This window comes from Electrophorus electricus, chromosome 14 (assembly GCF_041902795.1).
Source record: "Electrophorus electricus isolate QZ-2024a chromosome 14, ASM4190279v1, whole genome shotgun sequence".
Lineage (NCBI taxonomy): Eukaryota > Metazoa > Chordata > Actinopteri > Gymnotiformes > Gymnotidae > Electrophorus > Electrophorus electricus.
In genome coordinates, this window is record NC_137510.1 from 15,632,876 (window position 1) to 15,660,293 (window position 27,418).

Genomic DNA, 27,418 nt, shown 5'->3' on the forward strand with positions numbered 1-27,418 from the left:
AAAATCCTCTGTGCATGTGTTTACAGTTAAAACATGACAACACACAAAAGATATAATCAGAGACTGAATTTCCTAATATTGCAGCTGACAAACTAAGAACAAAATTACCTGAAGTTCACCACACATTTAGAATGGGTTTTTGTTGTTGTTGTTTTTTCATTAGTAATTTGGCAGAAACTCATATCCAGAAACGTACCAAACCTGTAAATAGCATAGTGAGACAAAAGCACACTAAAAATCTGAAATGATTATGCTAAGTTGCTTGACAGCAAGTGTAACTTAAAAAAATCAAGAGCAAAAGCACAATTAGAGCTACAGTCTCATTGTTTTGGCAAAGCTCACGTTTATAGTACTGTTGGGGGAGGTTCTCAACGATGGATTAAGCCTAGTCCTGCACCAAATTGCCAATGATGAATCACCACTGGCACTTCTTGTTAGTCTATTCTTAGGCTTGATCTGGGTGTGGGAAAAATGACCTTTAATGTGTACACCTTGTTATTTAAGAGCACATGATAACTCACTGATGCGTACTTATATTTAAGCACTTGGGGGGAGAATTAATGGTCTAAATGGTATTTCACACTGAAGAATATTTCATTTGGCTAATATAAGCTAAAAGTGTTGACTTCAGAATACTAATGGCCCTTACCTCTTCTACTGTTGGACAGTTTAGACATTTGTTTTTGTTGATCACTGGAAAAGCTCTCACTGTGGAATTCCCCAAACAATCTTTAATGTTGACTGTATGTCGACTTTAATGTTGACTAATGCCTTTGCTGTGGAAGTGTGTGACTCTGACAGATGTAATGACAATAATGTTCTGTTGTTTTATTTTGTTTTATTTTTCCCTTATTATTTAGATACAGGATGTTAAGTATATAGTTAGGGATTAGGTTTTAACACAAATACATATGTACACTCAAAAAAAAAAGTGACTCAAAAGATATTAATGTTTTTTTTATTCTTTTCTTAGAATCATCATTTAACACTGCATAAAATATAGGCAAGAACAGGGCATGAGCTAGTGTGTGCTTTGGTTTGCAGTTATTTCATATTAGTTTATTTGGGTTACAATATTATTAAGCAACCAACGTCTGCACCCCAGTATCTACACACACTATAAAGATGATATTTCTAGTTACCACCAGGTCAAACTATTCAGAAATCTGCAAATATCAATAAAGAAAATAACAGTGTTGCAGTACTAAAGATGGGACTCAAGACCACATGTCTCAGTCATCATACATTCAGGTACATTTTTACCTGGTCTGGAACATAGAACTGTGACCATATAAAATCTGACCCACAATCCTGTTAGTCTTAGTATGAACTCTGACTTTATTGGCTAAGGTCTTGGTCTTGATTAAGTCTTTCTTAAGGTTGAGTTGGCACAACACTAAAAATTAATCTTATCTTAAATGGTTGACATTGCAGGGGACTTTTCTTGCTTAACTGAATTAATTCCTTTATTTTCACATCCTTCGAATATTTAACAGACAGTACTAAACTGTAACATTGATGCCGAATCACATATTATTTAAAACATACATTAGCATTATACTTCAAACATAACACACATATTACTAAACCGCTGCAAATAACTACTCCCAAGCCTGCAATCATTTTTTAAATTCAGTGATTGTTGTGTTAAGCAACCAAATGCAACCATTGAAAAAATGATCTTTCCTGTTGAGTGTCTAATTTGAAAAATATAATAAACCTGTCTTATATAGGTACTGTGCAGGTGCTTTTCACATGTACTGGGATGTTAAATATTTGAAATGACTATCAGTAAGACATTGTGCAGTACATTTTAATCTTATTGTAGGTCTTGGGTCCATTTTATTATCTATGAACTTCTGATACTGTCTTGCTTAAGGTAATACAATCCATAAACATGAAAGATTGTTTTGTCACATATTTTATCTCAAATCATCATTATTATTATTATTATTATTATTATTATTATTACCTCGTGGGTCCCACACTCATTGCCATGTGTAGCTCATGCCACCTGATAACTAATGTACTTTCAACATTTAATATTTCTCATGTAACATTTTAGCACTAAACATTTCCATTTTTCCAAAATGTAACACAAATCGCAAAACTTTTCACTCTATTAACAGTTTGTGCTCAAAAAAGAATAGACTAGTCAAATGGAACACAAGTGAAAGAAGTAGAAAACCGTGCATGTGCACAAGAGTACACACATGCGTTTGTGCGTTTGTGTGATGGAAATTGATCGTCTCGGTGATGAGTCCCTGGAGACCTACCTGGGAGTGTATGTTCTTGCTTTAGGCAGCACACCTGGGCCTCACTCTTTCTCACACCTCACACACATCCAGCCCTGTGAGACACACATAAGGAGTGTATGTGAGTACATATGCGCCTATATGTGAGTACTCCCTAAAAGAAGAGGGGTATAAATAATCAGGAATAATAATCATTTTCAACTGACTTTTAGTAATGGATGCAGTAAAACAAACTCCTAATGGATCACTTTGGAATTTTCCTAATTCAGAAGTAGCTGGTAAGTAGGTCGAAGTTTCTTTTCCAGCCAAGCTCGCTTGCTCACACGAGTCTGTAGAAAGAGATGATGGAGTTAGGCGGGTTACACGTAGGTGAGTGTGTGTGTCACTGTCCTGTCCTTTTCCATTATGTCTTCTATGTTTTCTGTTTGCAGGTAAGACTACAGGTCAGAGTGTGTGTGTGTGTGTGTGTGTGTGTGTGTGTACAACAGTGAGAAAAAAACAGTTTGAGAGGAAGAGAGAGATGGTGAGTCTTACTGTCGGGTGGACTGTGTGATTAGCAGAGAGCCTTGCTACGGCATCATTTACCACTGTCAACAGCACCGCGGCTCACTGGCCTAGCCAACACTCCCTAGACACACACACACATCTCCACACTGCCCTTGCCACCAAACACACAATACGCATGGACGGGTAAGACGAGGAGGTAAGCATTCGCATTCTAAGTGAGCATTCACATAAGTACAAAGCACTCAAATCAAATCAAGTCCGCGCTTGGGCAATTGAGAATTGATGTCGGTGGGAAAGTCCCTTTTTAAGTCGAATGAGCATATGTCAATAAGACAAATCCACTGCATGGTGAAGCCAGCTTTATCAAAACTGACGGACAGCAGATGACCAGCAAACTGTGAATTTCCTCATTTCCAGCACATTTAAAACATGCACTTTTTTAACAGCAAATCAACAAAGTAAGAACATGAAGAAGGGGCGGGCTTCTCAGCAGACGGCTGAAATAATCCATTGGTGGTGGAGGGATGGACTGTGGGACCTGCAGCTCAGAGGCTTTTTAATTGCCAGAAAATGAGTGTAAATAACAGGAGAGAAAGAGGGGAGAGTGGGGAGGGTTTGGGTCTGGAGAACCCCCCTAATACATGAGGTCTGGAAGATAAGTACAGTAATCAGAGATACCTCTCCTGAGCCAGGCTTCCTGCCCTCCGTAGAAAGGGGAAGAGAGAGAGAGAGAGAGAAATTGCATCAAAAAGGTACGGGCGGATTAGGTGAGAGAGGCAGGTTACTACACTCTTTTGGTAGGGGGAACCTGCAGGATTACAGATAACAAAATGTTAGTGCAGCGCTCTGAGTTGCCTGTCCAGAGAAAAGTGTGTTCGCACCAACTAAATCAGCCGAGTGGGCTTCTGTGACGCTAGTAGCAGGATGAGGAAAAAAATCAGAGCAAAAAAAAAGAACAGATAAAAAAAGCTTTGTAGAGGAAGAATAAAGGGAGAAGAGTTTTGTAAGGGTTTGTTAAAAGAGTCGGTCTCTAGTATTTGCCAAAACACCATGTTGGAGGGAGTATCGACACAGTGATCGTTAGCTAACGAGGTGATTAATTGTCATGACAGCGAAAGTGAGAGGCTGTCAGTAAGGGCAAACTTGAAGTCGATTTGCCCCTATCTCTACCACTCCCTCAGTAGTGTGTGTGTGTGTGTGTGTGTGTGTGTGTGTGTGTGTGTGTGTGTGTGTGTGTCTGTTTCTGATGCATTTCTATTCTTTCTTATTCAAGGAACCCTCCTTAGCTCCTTAGACCTAGACTGTTATTGTGTGCATTTTTAATTTCTACTTGATATTTGTAGCTAAGTATCACCTGTTACTATGGAACTAAGCACTGTCTTTGACTAAAAGTATTGATGTTTTTTGAAGGCAGCTGGTTTATATTCGCATGACATTTTTAAATTCTATTGTATTCATAAAAAGACACCAGGACTCCATAGAAATTCGTAGAGTCATCAGTCGTGCATTCTGAACTCACCCTCAGCCGTTCTCTGTCCGTATCAGGATATGTTGGGCTGAAATTACAGCTGGGCTTTGGGGACTCCACCTCTGCTATCGGGAGTGACCCAAGCACAAGCAGCTCTCAGACCGGTCAATCCACAATTAAACGCAGTCTAACTCAATTCAGTCTGCCAGCAAGTGCTTGACTGCAGACATCGCTGAGACCCAGGCGGTCAGTGTCTGGTCGTGACCCCTCTCTGGCAAAACCTACTTCGCCACGGACATTCACCCACTCACTGTCCCTATCTCATCTAAAGAACGGGTCACATCTAATCAGGACTTGACCAGACAGAAACAGTGTGGACTTTTACTCCACAGAGTCATGTAAGGAATTAGCGTGACAGACAAGCGACATTTCAGTGGGTTCATTATTATGGTGGCAGAGCGATTTCCTGACATCTGCTCATTACGCCTGATTGTGTGAGCTTGTTATGACCTCTCTATCTTCTATCAGATTTAATGTCGTGAACTCCACACCAGTAGGAATCCTATGACCTCACACCATTACAGCTCTCCAATTGGTTAGATGAGTTTGGACAGGGCTAAAAGTCATGTTGTTTCTAAGAGGCCTTAAAGCACAATAAAAACACAAAAGCAGGAGAAAGAGACATGTCCGGTAAACACTGAAACATACACAATCGCCAAAGGGGATGGTTGAGCAAGTGGAGCCTTTAGCATAAATAACCATTAACATGAATGACTATCTAAGAAAAAAGGAAACAGCTCAGTAATAACTTTGGAGGAGGCTTCTGAGGCTTCTGGACATCTCTCAAGTGCATGTTAATGAGTGCAATGTTATGACTCTCCCTTGCCCTTTATGTGGCAAGCACCAGGGTGGAGAGACTCCTACACAATCACTTAGGTTTAACCGATAAATGATAAACCACAGAGGTTTTAAACATCAGCAACTAAGTAGTTAGAATATCACTGCAGAATATCTAAGTAGTTAATTAATCCTTTTTTTCTCAGTTTTTTTTAAATGACCAGTATATATTTTATCTTGTAAAAGTATTTAAAGGATAATTACATAGTAATTAGGTAGTAATTACATATTATAGTAACCGTGACATTTCCATCTCATGTAAAATAGTACATCATTTGCATAGTCAATGTACAGGTGATCCTGAAGGAGTATGAAAATGTATGTAAGCATGTCTCATAACACCCCTCAACACAAGACTTATTGGCACTGCCCCGAATACTACATTCGTGAATTTCCATTACAGTTTTTCAAAATCAGTGCATCCACACAAAAGTGCAAAAGCTCTCATAATTAAAAGAAAGCACCTCTAGCTTTTTGTGCTTGTGCCTGTTTTTCAGAAGCAACTGCTGTACTTAATGAATTCCTGTCATATAAAGAAATAAACATTTGTTGTTTTTAATATAGTGTTTTTCATATATGAAAAAAAGGATTTCCATTCTTTGACAGTAACCCACAAAATAGCACTGGCTTAGTTTGGTTTTGGATGGTTTAGAATATATGTAACTAAAAATAAACCAGAAAGATAGTTTTATGTGCATTGCTTAAATCTTGATCGCTTAACGACAAATTAAAGCCAGCATTCCGCTCATTTAATGTAATTAAATCCTCTTTTCCATCTCTCACCTGGCTGTTTTGAGAATTATATGACTCAAACTAAGTTATGAACTAAAAGCATTTTTAAATTAGTCCAATTATGGAAGGAGACTTTGTTTAGATAAAGGAAACGTGTTTTCTAGCACAAAAAAGATGGACTGTTATAACAACAGAGCTGATTCAAAATCAGATATTAGCATTCAAACAGTAAAGCTGACACATTAAAGATTGAAAAACAAGAGTCACCTTTCTGGTTAATTAATCATGATACAAATGCATACTGAAGCAACACAACACAGTCATACTGTCTGCACCTGACAGCCTTTGCACCAAGGGAAACTGGAGAGAAACCGTTTGCTGTGGCAGGCTTTTCTTGAGCTCAACATAAGGGTATCTCAACTGGCATCAGAGCAAGTCAGTCTCTGTGGAAGCAGGTCCTTGAACATTTTCAGGCAAACTACATTATGGGAATGGGAAGAAATAATAGTGACTTGATCAGCCATTGTGGTGATAGACAGAGGAGAGAGCCCCAATGTATTCAGGTGCATGCTTCTAACCCCTTCAGCCCACAAGCTGTTTACCTCTATATCAGCTGCTTACTAAGAGCTGGGCTGCCATCCATATTCAGGGAGCACAAATTCCACTGCTTATCACAGCAACCCCCTCCAAAAGCTCCCCGTGTTCCCCTCTGCACATACATACATACATAAACACGTCTTTATGGAAGCCAGTGGCAAGTGCACACCCAGGAGGGGGACAGGATAAAGATCACCTTGAATTCAAAGTAGAGGATTGAGGCCTCAGTGGACAGAGCAGCAGCCACACAGGTTAGGGCACCAAACAAAGTGTGTGTGTGTGTGTGTGTGTGTGTGTGTGTGTGTGTGTGTGTGTGTGTGTGTGTGTGTGTGTGTGTGTGTGTGTGTGTGTGTGTGTGCACAAGCGTGCATGTGCTGTGAGCGTTCTGAGATGTATGAGTCCATTTTGATTTTCGGTCCTCCATGCTATATTTCAATTCACTATGTTGAGCACATATTTGATTTTTGAAGGGATGAAAATTGTAACAAGTCCACTGTAAAATGCAAAATTTTCACGTGATGGAATAGAAAGTTAATTGTAATGCAGCATCTGCTCTATTGAAATGTAAGGTTTCACTGTGCACATCCTGTGAGAGGATGAACTGTGAACTTTTGTAGACAATTTTAATAATTCCCTCTCCTAAAATATTTAATATAAATCTAGATCTAGATTACTTTTAAAACTTTTCTCCATAAACTCTGTCTACAGTGCACAGACAATTAAATGGAATATGAGTAACATTTATATATTATACAGTTGTCTTCTGTTTAAGAAAAAAAAAGACTACTTATTGTGCAGATAATTAACTGGGTAAAAATGTCATGTTTCGTCTCTACCGTTTCTCACACTCTTTATGTTCAAACATAGCTTGGCTCGACACGACAGCTCCATCCGTGGCGAGGGGAAAAGTATCCCATTCTTTTTTTTTTTTCGCGCAGCGTTGGCCAGGGACTGAAGTAACTCTTTCCATGGTTAATTGCGCGATGGCGCCTTGTATGAATATTCATGCTGGCGTCTTCAGAGCACCGCCTAATTAGCCCAAAGATAAGTCGAGAGATGGAGAACGATAGCTCACACCTTTTACCGAAAGGGAAACATTCCCCTTGCATTCCCTCGGGATTGCTAGCAGAATCGCCTGAGTTCATTAGGCAAAAAGAGTGAGAGTGCTACCTGAAAAGCACAGGACGGCTGTGTAAACGCCTGGTTACTCATGAAGCGCGGCTGCCCATTACCCATGTCTGTCAAACCGAATTGGTGAAAAACAAACGTCTAAATGTATGAGTGGAAAAGAGGACTTGACAGTTAATCTCGAGTGCGGGCAATTTTAATTCCAATTCTTTAGGTCTACGTAAATCGATATAGTTTATTAACAAATCTGAACTATACAGGCGTTTAAAAGACGACACAGAAGGCAAGTCTCAGTGTAAGAAGGCTTCCATGCCCGAGTACATTAGCAATCCTACTAGTGCACACTGTTAAACCCTCTTTCCTTTTTTCTTTGATTACGCATTTTTGTTGCATGCGTATGCCTAGTGCAGTCCCGCTAAACACCTACATTCATGGTAAAAAGGTTAATCACAAAGACTCACCTCCGGTTACTTGAATCAAACAAACCGACAAAATGTTACGAATTGTGTAAATTGTGTGCTATTACAAGAAGTTAAATTATTCAGTGACATCAACAAAACATCTGCTGGAAATATAAACTTACAGTGTAGTTAGTCATAACCCACCTAGCAAAATACTTCACTGTTTTATATTTTATTTTTTAGAATGTAATTTTTTTTAGCTTTTTATTGCTGTCTGAAAGCCTGTGCAAAAACTCTGATATAGTGAGTCTGCATTTACTTTTAAGTATTTACTGATATTGAATAGGCAACTTCAGCAATTATCTAAAGCTGAGTTAATCAAGACTTAAGCAAAGTGACTATAGGCCTGTATCCAAAATAACAGATATCCACGCCATTCGAGTTTATATTTTAAAGACTATAACCATTTAAATTTTCGTTTATTTCGTTTTGGATACTGTATGTCTGATCTGTGTCCTTTTAAACAATGTGGTTAGTTACGGATTTGACAGAGCAGGTTAAGCGCGTTCGCTTCTAATTATATATAAGACAAGGAGTTTTCAACGTGAAGATAAAATCACGTGACTACAGAAGCAAGGCCTGCTGACAAATCCCGGGCAATAATCCCCCATGTAATATAACGACACAATAAAAAAAAAAACCTTTTTACTTGTGCACGAAAAATGCAACGGTTACGTAGGCTACAATAAAACAAAAATGGCTTGTGTGAAAGGCACACATGCTCTCTTCTGTGAATGATTTTGCTTTATTTGGGTTTGCGTTTAGTATGCTAGTAGGTCATATATTTCAGTAAGGAGAAGGTTTGACATAACAGGATATTAAAACTCGTGTAAAGTGATGCGTAATAGCGGATTAAATGTAAAGTTACATTACAAGCTACAAACAAACATAACCTCTCCTTTAACTCTAGGCTGCCAAATACTGTTGCCAAATTTAGTGCATCCTCAATCGTCAAAGACTACGACTGTTCCCTACTGTCTTATAGAAATCTTACAGAACAGGGCCTATTATTTGTCTTTTCCTGTATAGCAAATCATTCATCAGAATGATCAGTGCAATCCTTTCAACCCCGCTCTCCATAGCAACCTCGTGCATCCCAGGAAAAATTCACCTCGCGCCACACAAGGCCATATTATTTGCGAACAAGTGAGTCAAGCATCTGGACGCTTCTTTAGCCATTCTCTCCGCCGGCAGGCAAAGCACAAGAGTTGGTTTGTGCTACTGCTTTGACACGGCTCCCTGAACAGAAATGACCGGTCTTTTTATAGACTCTCAAATGAGCACGACTGTACAGTAAAGCCTCCTCATTAAGTGCGTCTCGGAAACGAGTCTTCGGGACTCTGTTGGCAACCACATCAGACTCACCCCTATATCAGACCTTAGATGACATCCTTGTCATCTATTAGTCTGTGTTTTATGGCTACATAATAATTCAGTGTCACGGATTCATGATGTAACAAGACAAAACTGATCATTTGTGTCTCTCTGTGTGCGTTATCTGGTTCTAACGGTACAAAAGGTTGGCTTATTTAAAAGCATGAAATTAAAGCGTTTTGATATGAGACGAACCATATCAACGACATCAGGATTAGGAGTAGAATGGTCTACTCAGTGCTATTAATTGAGCATTATATGCAATCTTCAGTTCTGAAAAGAATGTTAAAATAAATAAGCGATTTCAGGGAGCACAGACATAGATTTGTAAAGCAGGATACAATAAATGATAAGCAAGCGACAGTGGAATATTAATTGAAGAGCTTATGTGCTTTACTCCTTTCTATAACCTATGCTGGAACAAATATAGCTACACCGTAGGTTACACCTTTCTTATGCTTGCCATTGAGATAAATAAATAAAGGATGACTGGACATAACCACGCCTTTGACAGAGTGGTGACGAGCACCTGTGACCCTAAGAACATACACTCCCGTGAACGCGCAAAGCCCGTTCACTTGCTGAGAAAGACAGAAGAAAAGGAAGAGTGAAAACTTACCATGGCGAAACATTCTGGTCTAATGTCGACTTTTCCTAAATATTTCGGCGTATTTCTCCTCCAAAGCCCGTGGAAACACCCTAATGAGAACAAGAGAAATATACAAATACGAACAAATACGTTAGCGAAATAATAATAAATAAATAAATAAAATACATTAGAATAAATAATTGAAATAGGACTGATACCAAAAGATCTTCTAAACAGCTGCGGTTTTAGAAGGAGTGTGTGCCTGATTGCGGAGTTTAGACGACTGAAACAGGAGAGATGTAAGATTTGTTTAAAGCCCCACATTTCCATTTAAGAACGTGATTGTGTTTGCAAAGATCCCTTTCAATCTTCGCATCTCCCCCCTCTACCCCTCAGCGTCTCGGAGGCTGCTTTGCAATTCATAGAATTGGTAATTTGCTATTGGGACAAAACGTGAAGGGAAAAATAATCAGATCAGCCAGGAAAGCAGTACGAAAGAAGCCAAGAGGGAGAAAGGCAGGATTTCTCGAAGTTGCTGTTTAGAAAAATGCATCGAAGGAAAATTGTATCGAAATAACTTTAGCTTTCCGTGTATTTTACATACTCGTGAAGCCTTGGCTAATAAAAGTTCAAATGTTGACATGGATGGGGGATGGATAGCATATTTATTATGAACCATGTCAAGCATACCCTGTAGAAATGCCATCAAAATTTTCCTAGACTTAAAGAAATTACACCTGGCAGATTTTAGATTACTTGTATGTAGTATATTGTTTGCTATCTGAAAAAAAATGCATAGAAAATCCAATGTGTCAGGGAAGCCTCCAGAAAAACTATAGTAAGAGACTGTCAATTCTCGTTGTGTGAACTTTCGAGCACTCGTAAACTTAGTTGGCCGAATTAGAACAGAATCAGATTGTAAATACATCAACCTGTCACCTGACCATGAAAAATAATTGTTTGTTTGTATGGCTAATACAGTCTACCGTTCACTGTAATATTACCTATAGTCCAATGATTTACATGGATCTTCTGGGAGGTTATTGGAATACTTCAGAATACTAATGTACTTAAAGGGGGAGAGCTTCAGTTTCTAACAACACTAATTTAAGACGGTTAGGGGAATTCTTCCACTATACTAAAAAGAGTACCGCACTCCCCCACGTGGTTATTTGCAAAACAACCCACAAACCGGTAATTTCCTACGGTTTTGCCGCTCCTCGCCTTGACTAGTGGAGAGGGGAGAAGAAAATAAAAAAAGAGAAAGCATGGGGAAAGCGGCCAATTGCGAATAACCGGGATCGCGGCGTCCGGCAGCCAACCAAGTGGCCCGCGAGAGGGAATACGGAGACTTGGTGAGCTTGAGTCGGGGAGCAGCCAATACACGCGAAGGGGAGGCGTGTCTACACGCTTCTCTAAGACCTCCCAGAGCAGGTTGTTGCGTTTCGCTCTAAAGCTCACGGACCTCTGAAGTGCTTGTCAGTTTTCGAAGTCGGAGCCATGGCGACAACAGCTCAGTATATTCCGCGGAATAACTCGTTGCCTTCCAACCCACTCATGCATCCGGATTCGGACAGGATGCACCAGGGGACGACCTACAGAGAGGTACAGAAAATGATGCACCACGAATACATAGGGATAACGGCATCCAACACGGGACATCCAATGAGCCTAACGCATCACCAGTGGCTGCCCACCTCCAACACCGACTGGACAAGCGGCACTCATATCGGGCAACCGGAGCACAAAGCCAGCGTCCAGGCAAGTCGAGAGGATCTGGGAAACGGTTATCATAGATCGCACCTGGTGCACCAGCCAACCCAAAACAGCCACCACGGATCATGGGCACCGACTACAACACACCACTTATCTCCACTCTCCCCCGCCTCCAGCGGTCATCAGTCGCTAGTCTATTCGCAGACGGGCTACACCATGTTAAGCCCACAGCCCTCACTGCACCACGGCATGCGGGACCCGCTTCATGACGACGCGGGTAGCCATGACAACCAGATGGAGTCACCTCAGCAGCCGTTTAGCCACCACCAGGACCACTCTGATGAAGACGCACCCAGCTCCGACGACCTGGAGCAGTTCGCCAAACAGTTTAAACAGAGGCGCATCAAACTTGGTTTTACGCAGGCGGACGTGGGCTTAGCGCTTGGCACGCTTTATGGAAACGTGTTTTCCCAGACCACAATCTGTAGGTTCGAGGCTCTGCAACTCAGTTTCAAGAATATGTGCAAACTTAAGCCACTACTTAACAAATGGCTCGAGGAGACAGATTCGAACACTGGCAGCCCAACTAATCTGGACAAGATAGCGGCACAGGGCAGGAAACGAAAGAAGAGGACCTCTATCGAAGTCGGGGTAAAGGGGGCACTGGAAAACCATTTCTTAAAGTGTCCTAAACCCTCTGCCCACGAAATCAGCACTTTAGCCGGCACTCTGCAGCTGGAAAAAGAGGTTGTGCGTGTTTGGTTTTGTAACAGAAGACAGAAAGAGAAAAGAATGACACCCGTGGGGGTCCCTCATCCAAGCATGGAGGACGTTTATTCACAAGCGGAGACCCCCCCTCTTCACCATTCACTGCAGAGTCCTGTCCAGTGACTGCTTTCCTGAACAATGCTCTTATTTGAAAAGAAAAAAACATCGATAAGGAAAGGACTACGGATTTCACAGTATTTAATTTTGAATTTGTTATCTTAAGAGATAAGACACAAAGCAAAGTTGGGAGAAATAGTTTGTTGTCAGTGACCGGAGATTGGCGTAACAGCAGTAGATGGGACACAAGTATAAAGGGGGAACTGCATGAATGACTACAGATTCAGTTTCGTGCACATTTCGGCAAAACCAATACATGTTTTCACTAAAATCGCATTGATTTGGGGGGCATTCCGAGAAAAACAAAACGATAATTTTAGCGCTGCTCAGAGGGAGTCATGTGCCACAAAAGAGACGGTTTCTCCTTGGTCTCGCAGGCTTAACCTGAGGTGGTGTTTGTCTAATATATATCAACAAAGGAGGTGCGCGGATTGGACAGAGTCACGCTTCCTAGATTAAAACGATTAACCAGTTTTATTGTGGTTGTCATATCATTTGTGGTGTTTACGTTCTTTCAGATGTGTTAACTTTTAGGTTTCTCCTTATTGAAAATCTTTTTATGTATTCTTTTTTTCTGGTCATTCTGGGGCTTTCGTTTATCCTTTAAGTAGTCTAAAGAAAATCAGAACATTTTGTCAGAGCCACTGAGCCATGATTTGGATAAGTGTTCCAGGAAATATGTGTTTACAAATATCAAACCCAGGCACCATCAAAACTACCATCGTCGTGAGAGGACAGCGTCTTCTCGAGTACTTTCACTACTGTCGTCGTGAGAGGACAGCGTCTTTTCGAGTACTTTCACTATTCGTGATTTCTTTTTCCCTCTTTTCATGAGCACTTATTCTTGCGTTAATATGGTTGCAAATGTTTTATCTCTTCCATACCAACGAAAACGTGTTAGTTTAATGATAGATCGTGCAAAATGTTTTCTTGTTTACAGTTTCCATAAATAATCAAAATGATGTAGCTATCTCGCATCGGTAGGTTTCTTAACGGGCTTTACCACTTAAACCTATTGAGAGTGAAATGGCAAAAGTGAAAAAGTAATATCTCAGGTAATTTCAGCGCCCTTATATCGTGCTGTATCCCTTTGCTTATTTCGTAATTAACATCGGCCCACTCTGAACATCCTCTCTGCTGTGCCCGTTAGTTTATGGTTTTTGCGAATCACACCCACTGGCCTGTACACGCAGAAAACGTAAGACATGACGGTGATGAAAGGATCCGTTGTGGGACTATTTATTTTTATGAGACCAGGACATAAAAGAAGGATCCTGAGTAAGTTGTGCGTTTTGTGTCGTTTCTCAAGACATCGATCACTGAGCAGCTTGAAGCAGGTGTTCATTTTTGCAATTCTGTTATTTGAAACCGTGTGGATATACAACTTTTCCAAAAAAAGAAAAGATTTTAAATAAATAGTTGTCATGATTATTTCCAATATGTAAATATGTCCAATATGTAAACATATGTATTTGTTCTAAATTTGTTTTGATTTTTTTTGTTTGTTTCTTCCGGGCAGTTTTGTACACTTACTAATTCCAAGAAGATATTTTAATATTTCATTTATGAATTTGACCATTTATATATCTATATATTTATTTCTTAAATGTGTTGGGAGATTTTTGTTTGGCTCTGTTAATTATGTTGCAGTGAATTACAAACGTTTTGTTTACTACATTGGTTGTATGTTGATTGCAAAATGTAGACTGCAAAGTCACATTTATATTTATGTTATAGTAATATTTTATTACTTACATAAAACGTATATTCAAGAATATGCCTTCTGTCTTTTTTAAGCACAAATTGACTAATTCTTTCTCTCTATCTTACTATGCTACTTCGTGATGACAAAATAAATTAAAAAAGCAAAATAATTCACTAGATGACGCATGTTTGTAGTGCTCTTAATCAACAGCAAGAATTAGGCTACGAGTATAATTCCCAAAAGCACTCCCAGTCTCTGTCTCTAATGGGTTACATTCGTTCAGGTGTATTTTGTGATATAAAAACCTTACCTCGGGCGGTTGTGAATAAAACGGGATCTATTATTGTTTAAATAACTCCATGGTCTTGCTGACAAAATTATGGTGTAAAAAATTATTATAGCTCACTGCTGTCTTACGTTTATGTGAATTAACACTTGCCGGAGTTTATGACCAAACTGTTCAAATGTCTCATTAATTAGTTTTTGAAAATTGTTGCATGATTTTCGTGAATTTCCTTTTAAAAGACGTTTTAAAAAGCTAGAATTATGTCAAGCGTAAAAACATCACAACACAGTCCTGTACTTTGACATCAAAAAAGTGATGTAGACATCCAGTTCCACTTCATCCTCCATCAAATAAAGGGGCGGGGGCACCATTTAGTCAAACCACCACATACTGAATCGATGTTAAACTAAATATTCAGAACCTGCGAAGACTCTTAGGTGTTTTTTTTTTTGTTTGTTTTTTTGTTTTTTTGTTTTTTACTTCTTATGATGGATAAGGTATATTCATCGAAGAATTATGGTCAGTTATTTGTTTTAAAAATATGGTAAAATTGCATTTCAAAATAGTCTATAAGGCCGAATAGTTGTATCTTTTTAATGCGTATACGCAGATAGAGTATGTTTAAACTGGACAACACGGGCCCCCGAAAATATGGTAAACGGCCCTCATATTTAGAAAATGTTATTTGTATAAATGTATATGTTTACGTATAGGACTATTATACTATTCACATAAAAAAATGAAATTAACGTAACTGAAAGGTTTCCATAATAGCATTAAATATGTGTCAACTATTTATTTTAATAAATGGCTTTTAAGAGGTCGTGGACAACATATACAATGCGCACTTGTCATGTAGTATTTCACAAAGGTCCCTCTGGCGTATGGTTTAAGCAGGCTTTTTAGTCTACATTTTTTCGTGAAACACTGTGATGCCGAAATCAGAAAATCATATTGTTCAAAACAGGATATGACTTTCTGGGGCCTACTGACAGAACCATACTGAACCTTATTGAAATAAATCGGCCGATAAAACACAGGTTTATCAATCTTGCTAAAGTTGTGCATTAGTTTGTTATAACTAAATTAAAAAATCACTATAGTTAAAATCAAATGTTTCAATCACCATACGATGTATTGTTAAAAGTTGAACGGCGAATACCACACTTTCTTGAAGATGGTTATGACTGTTTACAGTTATGTATTGGTTGCAGTAGATCAAAACGCGGACCATGGACACTGTTTTTATGGCTTTATTCGGGTCTTTGTTCCTCTTGTTGTCTGCGTGATTTAGATTAGTCTAAAACGCAGACCTTTCTTTTGCTTAAAAATCCAGCGAGAGACAGCATGAAATAGCCTAGCATAGTATATGACAGATCTAACTTGACAGTAATGTTACTTATGGCTGGCGCATTTTAAATTATATTACAAAATAATATATAACACACAACAAAAACACACACACACACATATATATATATATATATATATACATATATACATATATATATATATATATATATATATATATATATACATACACATACATACATATATATATATATATATATATATATATATATATATATATATATATATATATATATATATATATATAGAGAGAGAGAGAGAGAGAGAGAGAGAGAGAGAGAGAGAGAGAGATTTGTATTTTCAAACCAATCAGGATTTCAGTCAAACGCCATGCTTTAAGTGTCAAATAAGACAAAATCTCCTTAAGATCTTGAGAGGAACACTGATTCTTAAGCGCCCCCTAACGGCAAAGCGAGTTAATACTAAAACAACATGGTTTGTGAAAATGTTTAATCTTACGAACATAAGAAACTACACCTTTTATTCACTCTCTCTCTCTCTCTCTCTCTCTTTTCTTTGGTCTGAATTGACACCCTCCCAGACTTACAGCCTTTAAATGATGATTTGCATAACTAACTTTTAAAAAGACGTGTGATGTGTGCTTTTTTTAATGTAAGATGCACCGGTAATTAATGTCATTAAAATGTGAATAAAATGCTATTAATAATATACATACATATAGCATTGATGCATATAGCATTGATGATAAAATTAATGCCAGCCTAATGCCCATTGTTTAAATGTAAAATAAATCAACATTGGATCTAAATTAAATGTATTTTCAAGATCTTTCAACCGTATGAAAACCTTTTATTGTTTTAAGGGAAAAAGTTCACTAAACAAAGCCATATAGAAGCTCTGCAAAATTTGCCTTGTAAGTATATGAATCACTTTGTCTGTGGAAATGCTGATGCATGAAAACTGCCATAAAGCCTTCCAACCCCCCTACACCCTTTTGGTCAAGCCTATGCAAATATAAGCACTCATTCCTCAGCATCCATAATGCAGGACTTACAGCTTTGGGATCTGAGATGGCACAGCAAAGAAATGAGCTGTCGTGTAACCCCACTACTATGGCCAGTTAGAGCTGGGAAGAGTACTAGAGGGACACATTTGAGCTCTTACATTCATTTACCAATTACCTCGCGAGTGGATAAGACAAGCCACTGCTGAGTCGCATAACTCACATGAAAGCCTGCAATTACCCGACAGGTTTCTGCCCAGCACGTGCCTGCAGCAGAGGAGTGGCAGGACAGCAGCAGGACAGCGGGACACAGGACAGCCCGAGCTCGCTCCACACAGGAGGGCAAACGATCGGCAAGCATGGGGTTTGGAGCCAGGCAGCGCTGTCTGGATCCCTCTGCCTCAGAGGATCCCTCAGAGTGAGAGTAGCAGGTCAGAGAGAGAACAGAGAGAAACCCAGAGGGAAAGAAGTTTATGCATCCGTATTAGTCCATATGTCTGATTACCTAGAAATATTTACTATCAAAATATCAAGGCTTCAAATTTATTTCAGTATTCCAAAAAGTGGGCTTTGTATTTTTATAAGCCTTTTCTGTGTAGCTACCCGACACCATTTTAAATAAATATCTCATATTTGACTTAATTCTAAACAACTTTAATGCTCAGATAATTATTCTCATTTTTAATAATGCACATTAGGAAAATACTGGAATGAGAAGAAAAGTCTACACAGTGAACTGTCATTGCAGGAAACTGCCCCTCCAGGTTTGCTATTAGAGCTTTGTACATTGAATGGGAATGAATTTTTTTTCATAATGGACAACACTGAACACCTTTTACAAGCTTAACAAATTTAGCAATGCATTCCAGAAGTAGTTCTGTGGTCTTGGATCCATTCAAATACACTGGGCTTGAAATAAAATAATATACATTAAAGTAAAGAATATCAACTTTAACGTATTGGTATTTGTACCAACACTGGGTACGTTATAAAGTCATTGGACAAATTTTAAATGAAATTGTCACATTTAGTACTTATTAACTAAACTAAGTCCAGGAGACATCATCAAATGCTGGGTACCTTGTACCAATTTTTTTCCCCCCCAATATTTCCAGTTCAGTAGGTTTTCCAGTTCAGTAGGTTTTTCAGTTGAGAGGTGAAGGAAGTGCTCATGGGTACCAGATCTGTCACTAAGGAAATAATAGAACTGCAATCACATTCACAAGGGAAAGAAAAAAGTAGCATACGCTCACAAACCTAAAGAGTTGTGAGACAGCCCTTACTTTCACTATTATTCCCTGTCTGCTTGTGTGTGGAGTTCCTGTAAGCTATGCACCTCTACAAAAGGACAAGACTAAGGCTAATATAGAATGCCTTGAGGGAGAAGATATGGACATCATAAAGATGAAAAGGTGAATAACAGAGCATGGGACGGCCCATTGATTCTCCATGGAAAGCATAAAGCGGATGTGCATCTCTGAGAAGTGCAGATTGGTTATCTATGCATAATTACACCCAGCCATGGGGCGAGGCACTCACAATAAACCGGTGCCATTAAATGTGCCTGGGAAGCAAGAGGTTTGTTGCTTTAGCTTTGCCTCCACCCCACGTGGTCCGCGGGCGAGCCGCAGGAGCCCTGCCAGCACCGGCGGAGCCGTAGACGTGTGCCGCCCTCGGGCGGCTGAGCCCCGACACCGCCTCCTTCATCAGGAGAGTATCATCAAACACAGGAGATGTGGATTAACCATGATTAGCCGGGATTATAGCTGGTTAATGGTGGGAAAATACATTAGGAGTCACGGGCTCGGGGGGTTGGGGGGATTTTGCTCACGCTAGCGGATTTGCATTGATCCAAAGCAAATGAATGAGGATTAGCCGCATCTATCTGCCAAGAGATAAATAACATTAAGCGCATTATTTGGGCGCAGGCTGCTATTAATGACATTACAAACACTACAACAATGCTGGTAATTATGCCTGAATAATGCATTTATTGCTATTTTTAAACTGCTGTCTTTCCTTTAAGCATGTGAAGGGATGGCGAGGAACCTGGTGCAATATGCCACTGAAGAGCACCATAAGACCCCTCGGCTGCAGTTCTGAGTATATGAATCATGTGAGCGTGCGATAAAGGTGCTTAACCCCAGGCACTGGCCTAGGCCTTGGCAGACCGTGCAGAGCATCTTGGAGTTCGCCCCTTACAGCACTCAGAACTAAGCTAAGACCACAATCCTTGCAACCCACACACCAACCGAAATCAATCATCAGTCTCCTCAAGACCCAAACCCACCTCTATGCTAGGAACTCTTTTAGCGTCACATATGTGTAATCCAGTGGTGGACTCAGATTAAATGCATATCCAGTAAAACATGCCACATACCATACATTTGTCATATGGCACTACACTAAACAGGGAGGAAAGGTATAGCCAAGCAGGAATCATAAAGGGGTTTTTTTACTGTTTAATGTAATAATTACACAACTCCCTATATAATATTGACTTTCAGAGACAGTGTCCAGCATCAAGGTTTGCCTACATAGCCAACATAGGCAGTGGCAGCTAAGATATGTCATCAGAGCATTATAGGAAGGTTTGCTTACTACAGCTGCATGTGCGGAGACAGAGATCGAAAGGATCTCATTTGTAAAGTCTTGACATTATGTTTATGTTATGATGCTCATGCAAAAGTCTTGCGGTGCCGAGGTAGGTGTCGGTGTCAGGGTGGGGGCAAGATTGAGAATATTACCCTCATAATTCCTTTATAAAAGTGGAAAGGCCATGACTGTAACTTGCTTTAAGGTATAATGTAGTCTGTGCTGGCTCAGACATGAGGTGAGGTGATATTGGATTTAGCCAGTGTTTTTTTTTTTTTTTTTTTTTACATCCATCAACCCACTCTCTCAACCTTTGGTCTCATTTATGTAGTAAATGCCTGACCCCAACAGTGAAGGGCAGTATGGGGGGGCCGGAGGAGAAAGAAGAGAAAAAGATTTTTCCTTTTTTCATCAAAAATTCCTTCTCTTCCACACCTCAAGGTTCCACACCTCAGAGCGCCATGAAAGCCAGGCAACACTGTGGCCACACAGTGATCAGCTGTTTACCATATGAAAAGCCACAGCTGAGAACAGAAGGGAGAGAACACTGTGTTATTTATGATGCAGGGTACTGTAGGTATATGTTTCCACCTTCAAGTAGGTTCCAAAGTGTGGACCTAAATATAGAGGTTACAAGTGCAGATTTGAAAAGTTCCCTAAGCCCTTCCTCTGTCCTCTGTTTTGGGTAAGGAGGACTCACAACCTTGCAGGCTGGCAAAATAACTAATCTTTTGTTATTGAAATGACAAAATACACAACCTTGAAATCTATATGTTTTGGTGGAGCTAATATTACCCACAAGATGCTTGCATTCCCCCAACAAATCTGACACATTACATTTCGACACATCCAACATCCAGCACAGAGCCAGTTAATCACGGATTACAGGACCTTCAATAACTGGCTCAAAATACAATTTCTTTTTTAATCATAATCTACTTTGAACATACCACGAAAACAAGTGTATCCTAGGTACAACCAAACTTACTGTTTTGCCCCCTCCAATCAGTAATAGTAACTTAAAGCCAAATTCAGGGTATAGTTTATTATTGGCATAGATTAGGTGTGAAAGATGAATCAGACTGATATACATTAAATAACATGAAGTCCATCAAATACCTGCTACTGCTCATAGGGAAAGAACTCATAATTCACAACTGTACAGTAGAACAGCAAAAATCTGGGACTTGCTGCTCTCATTACCCATCTGTTGCCTCTTTCTCTGTAGTTACAGTGGCTCTGTGTGCATGGCCTGCTCTCTGATGTCTCCTCCACCATGCTGAAGGCCTCCTCCAGGAGCATGCTCAAGGTTGCAGATTTAATAGCTCGCCCAGAAGGCCAACTTCTTAAAGGCAGTGTGAAGTCAATGCTATAGACTGCCCAGTACTTCACCTTCAAACCTTACCTTTGTATTGTGGTCAGCCTGGGGGACTGGGCTTTCAAGACTTAAATCACAAGGTTGACTCTTGAATAAAGAAAGGGAAAAAACTGCTATAGCCCTTGAGGGAAAACAGATAGACAATGGGAAGGTCATGTGTATCTGGATATTTTCAGTCTTTCAATCAATGGCAGAAAAGTATTTTATTTATAATTTTTACAATTCTTATTTGCCCTATACAAATTTAAAAAGCCATCATATTGTTGAGAAAAATTATTGTTCAGAGGTTTAATTTAAGAACCTTTCATTCTTAAGACCTTTAAGATATTTCTTATTTCACTAATTCTTATACTAAGTATATTTTGCATGTTCATATATTACTTTGGTATTTTCTAGTTTAAAGGAAAGCAACAACCTCGTCTCGAGGCAAACTATGAGATCCAAAAATAATTCCTAATATGTTAGAGGCAGCAGATTTCTCATGCATTTGTATATCTATTACATCCTTTACTGAAACATGATACTACAAGATCATATTTGGAAGACACCATGTCTACAGCATATTCCTTAATTCACATATCATTTATTCATTAATTTATTTATCGTCTCTAGATGGAATAAACTTGCTTGCACTATTTATTAAATTCAATTAATTTATCGAAGTGTGTTTTTTTAAATAAACCCTTTTGTAGTTCCTGCCCGCATCATGTGGAACAGGCCATTTCACATGCAAGGGTGATCTCTCTGCAGTCCTTCTGATCTCTGGCTGAGAGCGGGTTACCTGCTCTGCCCTTAACCTTGCTCTCACTGCAACCAAGAGATGAGCGCAAACGATCCCTCCGGCTCTCAGCAGCCAAACTAGCAACAACAACAACAACCAAAAGAAGAAAAAGGAGAAGAAGAAGAAGAAGAAGAAGAAGAAGAAGAAGAAGAAGAAGAGAGAAATAAATAAGGAAGATGAAACGAGGAGAGAAGAGGAGGAGCGAGACGGCGCAAGATGAAATGGAGACCTGCTGCAGAGCTCAAGGACGTGGCGCGCGACTGCGTAATTAGAAATGTACACAGATGATTTAGATGCGGAGATCTGATTAGGGAAAGCAGCCCTGTCTTACTCTTAATCAGCTCACTTCGGAGAGCTTCTCCTCATCGCAGGGGGTGGGAGCGATGCCAGGAAGGGAGGGAGCCCTCACTCTCCTCAAACATACTGAGAGACTGAGAGAGACAGGGAGGGAGGCAAACAGACTGACTGACTGACACACACACACAGACAGACAGAGATGAGCGAACTAGAATGAGAGTCAGGGAGATGTACAGACAGACAGACAGACAGACAGACAGACTGAGAATCTTGTGACGCACGGAGACTAACAGAGGATGTTTGAACAGAAGAACTGACAGATGAGGAGAGAATGAAAGGGAACAAAGAGAAGTTTAAAAGCAACAATACATGTGGATGCGAACAAAGAAAGGTCAAGATGTTATAAAAATCAAGAAATAGAGAATGTTTTTAATATTTGTCATTTTTAAATCCTTGCATGAGGTACAGAATGTGTTTGTTTTTCATGTGTTTTTCTGAATAAGTTACAAATATGTGCCAAACATTATGGCTATCAGTGTTCCTATCCAACGGAATGGAAGTCTGCCGCATATATACAGAAATATACATCACATGTTTGTGTGTAAAATTTGGGTTTGAATCTTAACATTCCTTTTAAACGTAGCCAAACGTAGCTCAACATAGGAAAAAATAAAAGACAAAACACTTGATAAAACTGTAAAGGTCTCAGCAGTGGGAAGGAAACTTAATAAAAGTGAACTGGAAAAGGAGTGAATCATTGGAGAGTGACAGAGCGAACAGAGGGGAACAACATGGGCAGCGAAGGCACAAAGAACCAGTGGAGTGCAAACAGATGTGAAGCTCCACTCCCCAGCACTAGCATTCGCCGCGTCTCCCAACGCATGGGGCCGCGGCTCTCTCCAACTGACCCGATGTACAAAAGAAGGGAGCAGACACAAGGAGGGTGATAATGAGAGCAGCAATTAAAAAAACACCAGGCCACCAGCCTTCTTCACCCCCCACCCCCCTCTGCTCCACACCAGCCTTGTTATTGATCACCTTTAACCTCTACGTTCAGTGGTGTCAGAACTACCATTTAGGTGCTCCCAAGGGCTGCACAGCCATCGATGGCACCCCTGCCCCATAAATCATTAGAGGCCCTGCCGTGTCTGCTGCCCAGGGGGCTGACATTCAGGGCCACAAGCCCGCCGTTCCCCCTCAGCACGCCCCAAAGGGTCAGAGGTCATCCAGACACCCCCGTGGCCAGCACTCCTCCAGCCCACTGCTGCTGCCCGTTTGATTTTTAAATCAGAACAAAGGTCAGCAGGAGCTGCGTCCCTCCCAGAGCTGCGCGTGTGTGTGTGTGTGTGTGTGTGTGAGAGAGAGATAGAGAGAGAGACAGTCACTTTCTCCCCATTAATACTCTTAATCTCACTCTCATTTGACAGGGCAGAGCCTTACAGTTGTGGTAGCAGGGAAGGCAGGCAGTGTCAGAGGTGATAAAGGGAAACACTTGGATAATGCTGGGAAGTGTCATTCCACACAAATATCTGAACTCAGTGGTGTCAGTGTAACCGATTATGTTTCATGAATTGTTTGAAAGTATTACTAATGAGCAGCACAACACTAGAGCTGGTAGCTGTGCTAGAAGTTGACTATGTGCGTGTACTGGACCCCTCATCTCTTGGTTGAGCCTCTCTAATAGTCATACACTGGCCAGATGTCAGGGCCTCGCAAACTGTGAGCTGCCTTAGTTATCACTGCCTTGTATTAGCTGGGGCTCACTGCACACTTACTGAACATAACAAAGACACACACACACACACACACACACGCATACACACACAAACACACACAGAAGCATGTGCGCTCAGAATTTCCAAGCTAATCAAGCTAATAAATTGGAATAAATCTTTAACAATAAACCCTTGAGGTATGATCTACCCTCTGGAATTGAATTGTAATTCAATTTAAACCCATTAATCACTGTCATTATCTTTTCCAAGGATGTAATTAGTTATTTTTTCTAATAATACCACACAAGTACATACAAATGGTATACACAGGGACAAAAGTACACACAGAACTTGTGTTGCCGTGGAAAGGATAAGCAAGCGATATCATATACCGCCTCAAGCCCACCTACAGGCCAATAGAGGAGAGCGTCAGCCATGCTGTACTGGGTACATTTACAGCATTTAGCTGACGCGTTTATCCAAAGCTCCTTACAAATATGACTGAACAGAGTTCAGTCTGAACACAAGCAATTGAGAGTTAACGGCCTTGCTCAGGAGCCCAACAGCGGCAACTTGGCAGTGGTGGGACTTGAACTGGCAACCTTCTGATTGCTTAACCACTAAGCTACCACTGCTTACTACCACTAAGTAGTGAGCCTTTACTAACAGGATTAATAGTTTTGGAACTTCTTTAGAACATTAATCCACAGCAATGTCAAAGGCCTCAAATGGCATTTACTGTATAGATGACAGCTCTGTGCAAACAGGAGGTTTCCAGCAGTCCTTGGGTAGGTGCGTTTGCTGAACATGCAGATGACTGCGTCATAGGCTCATTGCAAGTGAGTGACAGTAGATCAGTGTGTGTGTAGTGGCTTAGGTTGACAACTGGGTCCAGTGGAGGAGACTGAGGCCAGCTGAGTACAACAGGCTTCAAAGGCCTGCTGGGTCCACTTATTTGGGAATGGGAAAAAAAAAACAAATGCACCCTGAAAAAGCCCTGAAAAGACATCAATTTAAGTGTGTGCTTCAAGTGTCCATGTGCTGGGAGGAGACGTTTTGAGGGGGTGGGCTAACAGCTTTCACATCTCTCTTTCCCTCTCTCCGTTCGTTGCTCTTTCTCCCTCAAGCCGTCAATTAGTGAGCTATGGCTTCTAAGGGCCCTGCTCTTCCTCACATGTGCCTTTGTTGCGGTGGCACCGGCTCCCTGAGCCTGGCTCTGCGTTTGAAGGCCAGGATAAGACGGCGGCCAGGTTACCCATGGGTCCCCTCTGGGAGCCAGTGTGCCTCCCAGGATAAACAGGCGGCGGAGGAGGACGGCTAAAGGGCTTTTCAACCAGCCAATCCTGCTCACACACCAGCGCATCTTGACTTCAGGCCAGCGTTTGCGCTCTCACAGAGCTCTTCAAGTGGGCTTCAAAAGAGCTATTGAGCGGAAGGCCGGCCAGCAGCAGCAATTGGGCTGGAGAGCATTCAGTCTGAGGTCAGGAGAAGTGGCCCGAAATATGAGCTCTCAATTAGCAAGCAATAATCACAAATGTCCTCCACGGGCATAAGGCAAAGATCATTGTTCTTACAAGCGCTGGCAGCATCGCATTACTGCGCTGCTGTCTGATTCTGCGCTGAGTCCGATCCTGATGACAGTCATGGTAATTAGCATGAGTGTTGACTGCTGGACTGACTAAGCCAGCGTGTGTGGGTAGGCGCAGCCCGAACAGCTGTTTTAAAGAGCAGTGAGCAGCAGACAGAGCCCTGCCTCCCCACCCCTCAGTCCCAGACAGGCCAGGCGAGGAAGTTCCCACCAGGGCTCCATCCATCACAGTGGCTGCTTAACCGCCCACCGTGCTGGGACTCTGGCTCTATAGCTCAGCTCCGACGTGGCCGTCGATGCCCATCCTCAGACCCACTGCACTCGCTCGAGCTGGTCCAGCACACTCCTGTCATCCACCCGCACATCCGCTTTCCATCACACACCTCTCCTTCTCCATCCATCAGCCCTGCCAAACTCGACACATAAGGGTCTTTTCAACACCCTCGGTCGCTCCCTCTCACTCTACTAGAATGTAAAAGGCCAGGAAAGCCCAAAAGGGACCAATCAGAGGAAAGTGACATGGTGATGGCCTTTTGAAAGAGCAGGTGGCATATCGAGCATGATGGCTTGGGCTCATTTTAGGGAGGACCTCATATTTACTCGACATGTGTAGAAGAAAAATAAAAATGTTTGTGAATTAATCAGGAGCCAGTGCATGGGAGTGCTCACAATTCAACGTGAAGGCTGAGAATGGCACGGCACCTACAATGTCACAATTGTATAAATGCCAGAGCTTTACTAAATATGTATGTCCTGATTGCAAGAAAACAATAAAACAGCTGCATGGCATTATCAGTAACAAAAACATTGACTATGGCTCCCACTCAGCGTTGGTTTATAAATCCATCTGTGTGTGTGTGTGTTTGTGTTTGTGTGTGTGCTGCAAGCACATTCCACTACAGAGGTCTCACTTCTGAACAGTCCTTAGCAAGAAGGAGAGTTTAAATGTCTATGGACCTGGTGTACTCCATAACACAGAGATCAAACAAAATTTTTAGACTTTACTGATTTCATGCTTAAGTGCTAGTGCACATGTCAAAGAGGCATTATGTTGGTTATACAATATCTGGGTTCAACAGATTCCCTAAACTGATTGGGTACCTCGGGAACAATGGACACATGAGTCCTCACTGGGGTTCAGAGGGCGAGCGGCCCACCCACGTCCCCATGCGGCAAGCAGGGTCTCAGGAATGCTGGGAGTTATCTCTGCAGAGACACTCAGCACCAAAGCACACCCGACCTCGCCCTGCCACACCCCCGCGGAGGCTGGCCCCTCAGCCCCATTAACGCACGCTGCATTGGACCAACCGTGCACAAGCGGCATCTCGGATGCCGCGCTGCTCGTCTCAGAACCCTAGCATCTGGTCGGAAACACAAAGGCGACACAGTGTGTACGTGAGCGCGTGCGCATGTGTGCGTGTGTGTGTGTGTGTGTGTGTGTGTGTGTGTCACTGCCGCGGGGAGGGGTGCGGGGAGGGGAGATCAGGCACAGATGTCCCGCAGTAGTGTTGCTTTGAATGTGTCTGTTGTGAGAGTGGCGGGGAAGCGCGTCGGAGGCCAGGCCTACGCAAGCCCGCCGTCTGAATGGATGGAATTCAACATGGCAGCACAGACGAGCTGAGCGTGCACACGCGAAACAATGGCCTCTCTTTCCCCTCACTTACTCTCTCGCTTGCTCTCCACCCCTCACACTGGCTTTTCATTATTCTCTTCCCCATTCTCTTTGCTCTCTCGCATCCCATGTGGCATTTCCATTGTGACGGGGACCTATCCTGGGCTCTTTGGTACGCACAGATCCCAGGCATTCCCATTCCGGCTCATTACTACCGAGAGGCCTTCAGATGTGCTGTAAATCATAGGGGGCAATGGATATTTTATGATAAAGTTGGTGGGACTGGAGAGATGAAGAATGTCTGAACAGGGTGCTGTTCCACCTCTGATCTGCCTCTGCTCTGTTCCAGCAAGCCCTCTCACTTCACTATACTGTCAAACACACAATACATTTTTAAAGGGAAAGCTATGAATACGACAGGGCTGCGCACTGTGTGGCTGAGGGAGGACGTCACACCCGATAGCATGCAATGATTGATTACAGGCCATAATTTTATGATTGATCTATTGATTATGTG

At 41.3% G+C, this 27,418-nt stretch overlaps 1 protein-coding gene and 1 long non-coding RNA gene across 3 annotated transcripts; one reads left to right on the forward strand and one right to left on the reverse strand.

Annotated features, from left to right (window-relative positions):
- Positions 1 to 950: 950 nt before the first annotated feature.
- LOC113572207 (uncharacterized) lies at positions 951 to 10,405 on the reverse strand. Of its 2 annotated transcripts, none has more exons than XR_003410083.3 (5): positions 10,227 to 10,405; positions 10,039 to 10,118; positions 2,790 to 2,913; positions 2,462 to 2,584; positions 951 to 2,350 (listed from the first exon to the last, which is right to left on the reverse strand). It is a non-coding gene; the product is annotated as an uncharacterized LOC113572207 (long non-coding RNA). The 2 variants fall into 2 exon arrangements; XR_004776590.2 differs by having other exon boundaries at positions 2,790 to 2,908; positions 10,227 to 10,404.
- Positions 10,406 to 11,465: 1,060 nt separating this feature from the next.
- pou3f1 (POU class 3 homeobox 1) lies at positions 11,466 to 14,384 on the forward strand. The gene has a single exon (XM_027001637.3). It carries the CDS (start codon positions 11,509 to 11,511, stop codon positions 12,613 to 12,615), a length of 1,107 nt encoding a protein of 368 aa, XP_026857438.1. The 5' UTR covers positions 11,466 to 11,508; the 3' UTR covers positions 12,616 to 14,384.
- Positions 14,385 to 27,418: the final 13,034 nt, after the last annotated feature.

Coding starts and splice junctions, on each gene's coding strand:
- pou3f1 (XM_027001637.3), top strand. CDS start 11,509: ATGGCGACAACAGCTCAGTATATTCCGCGGAATAACTCGTTGCCTTCC.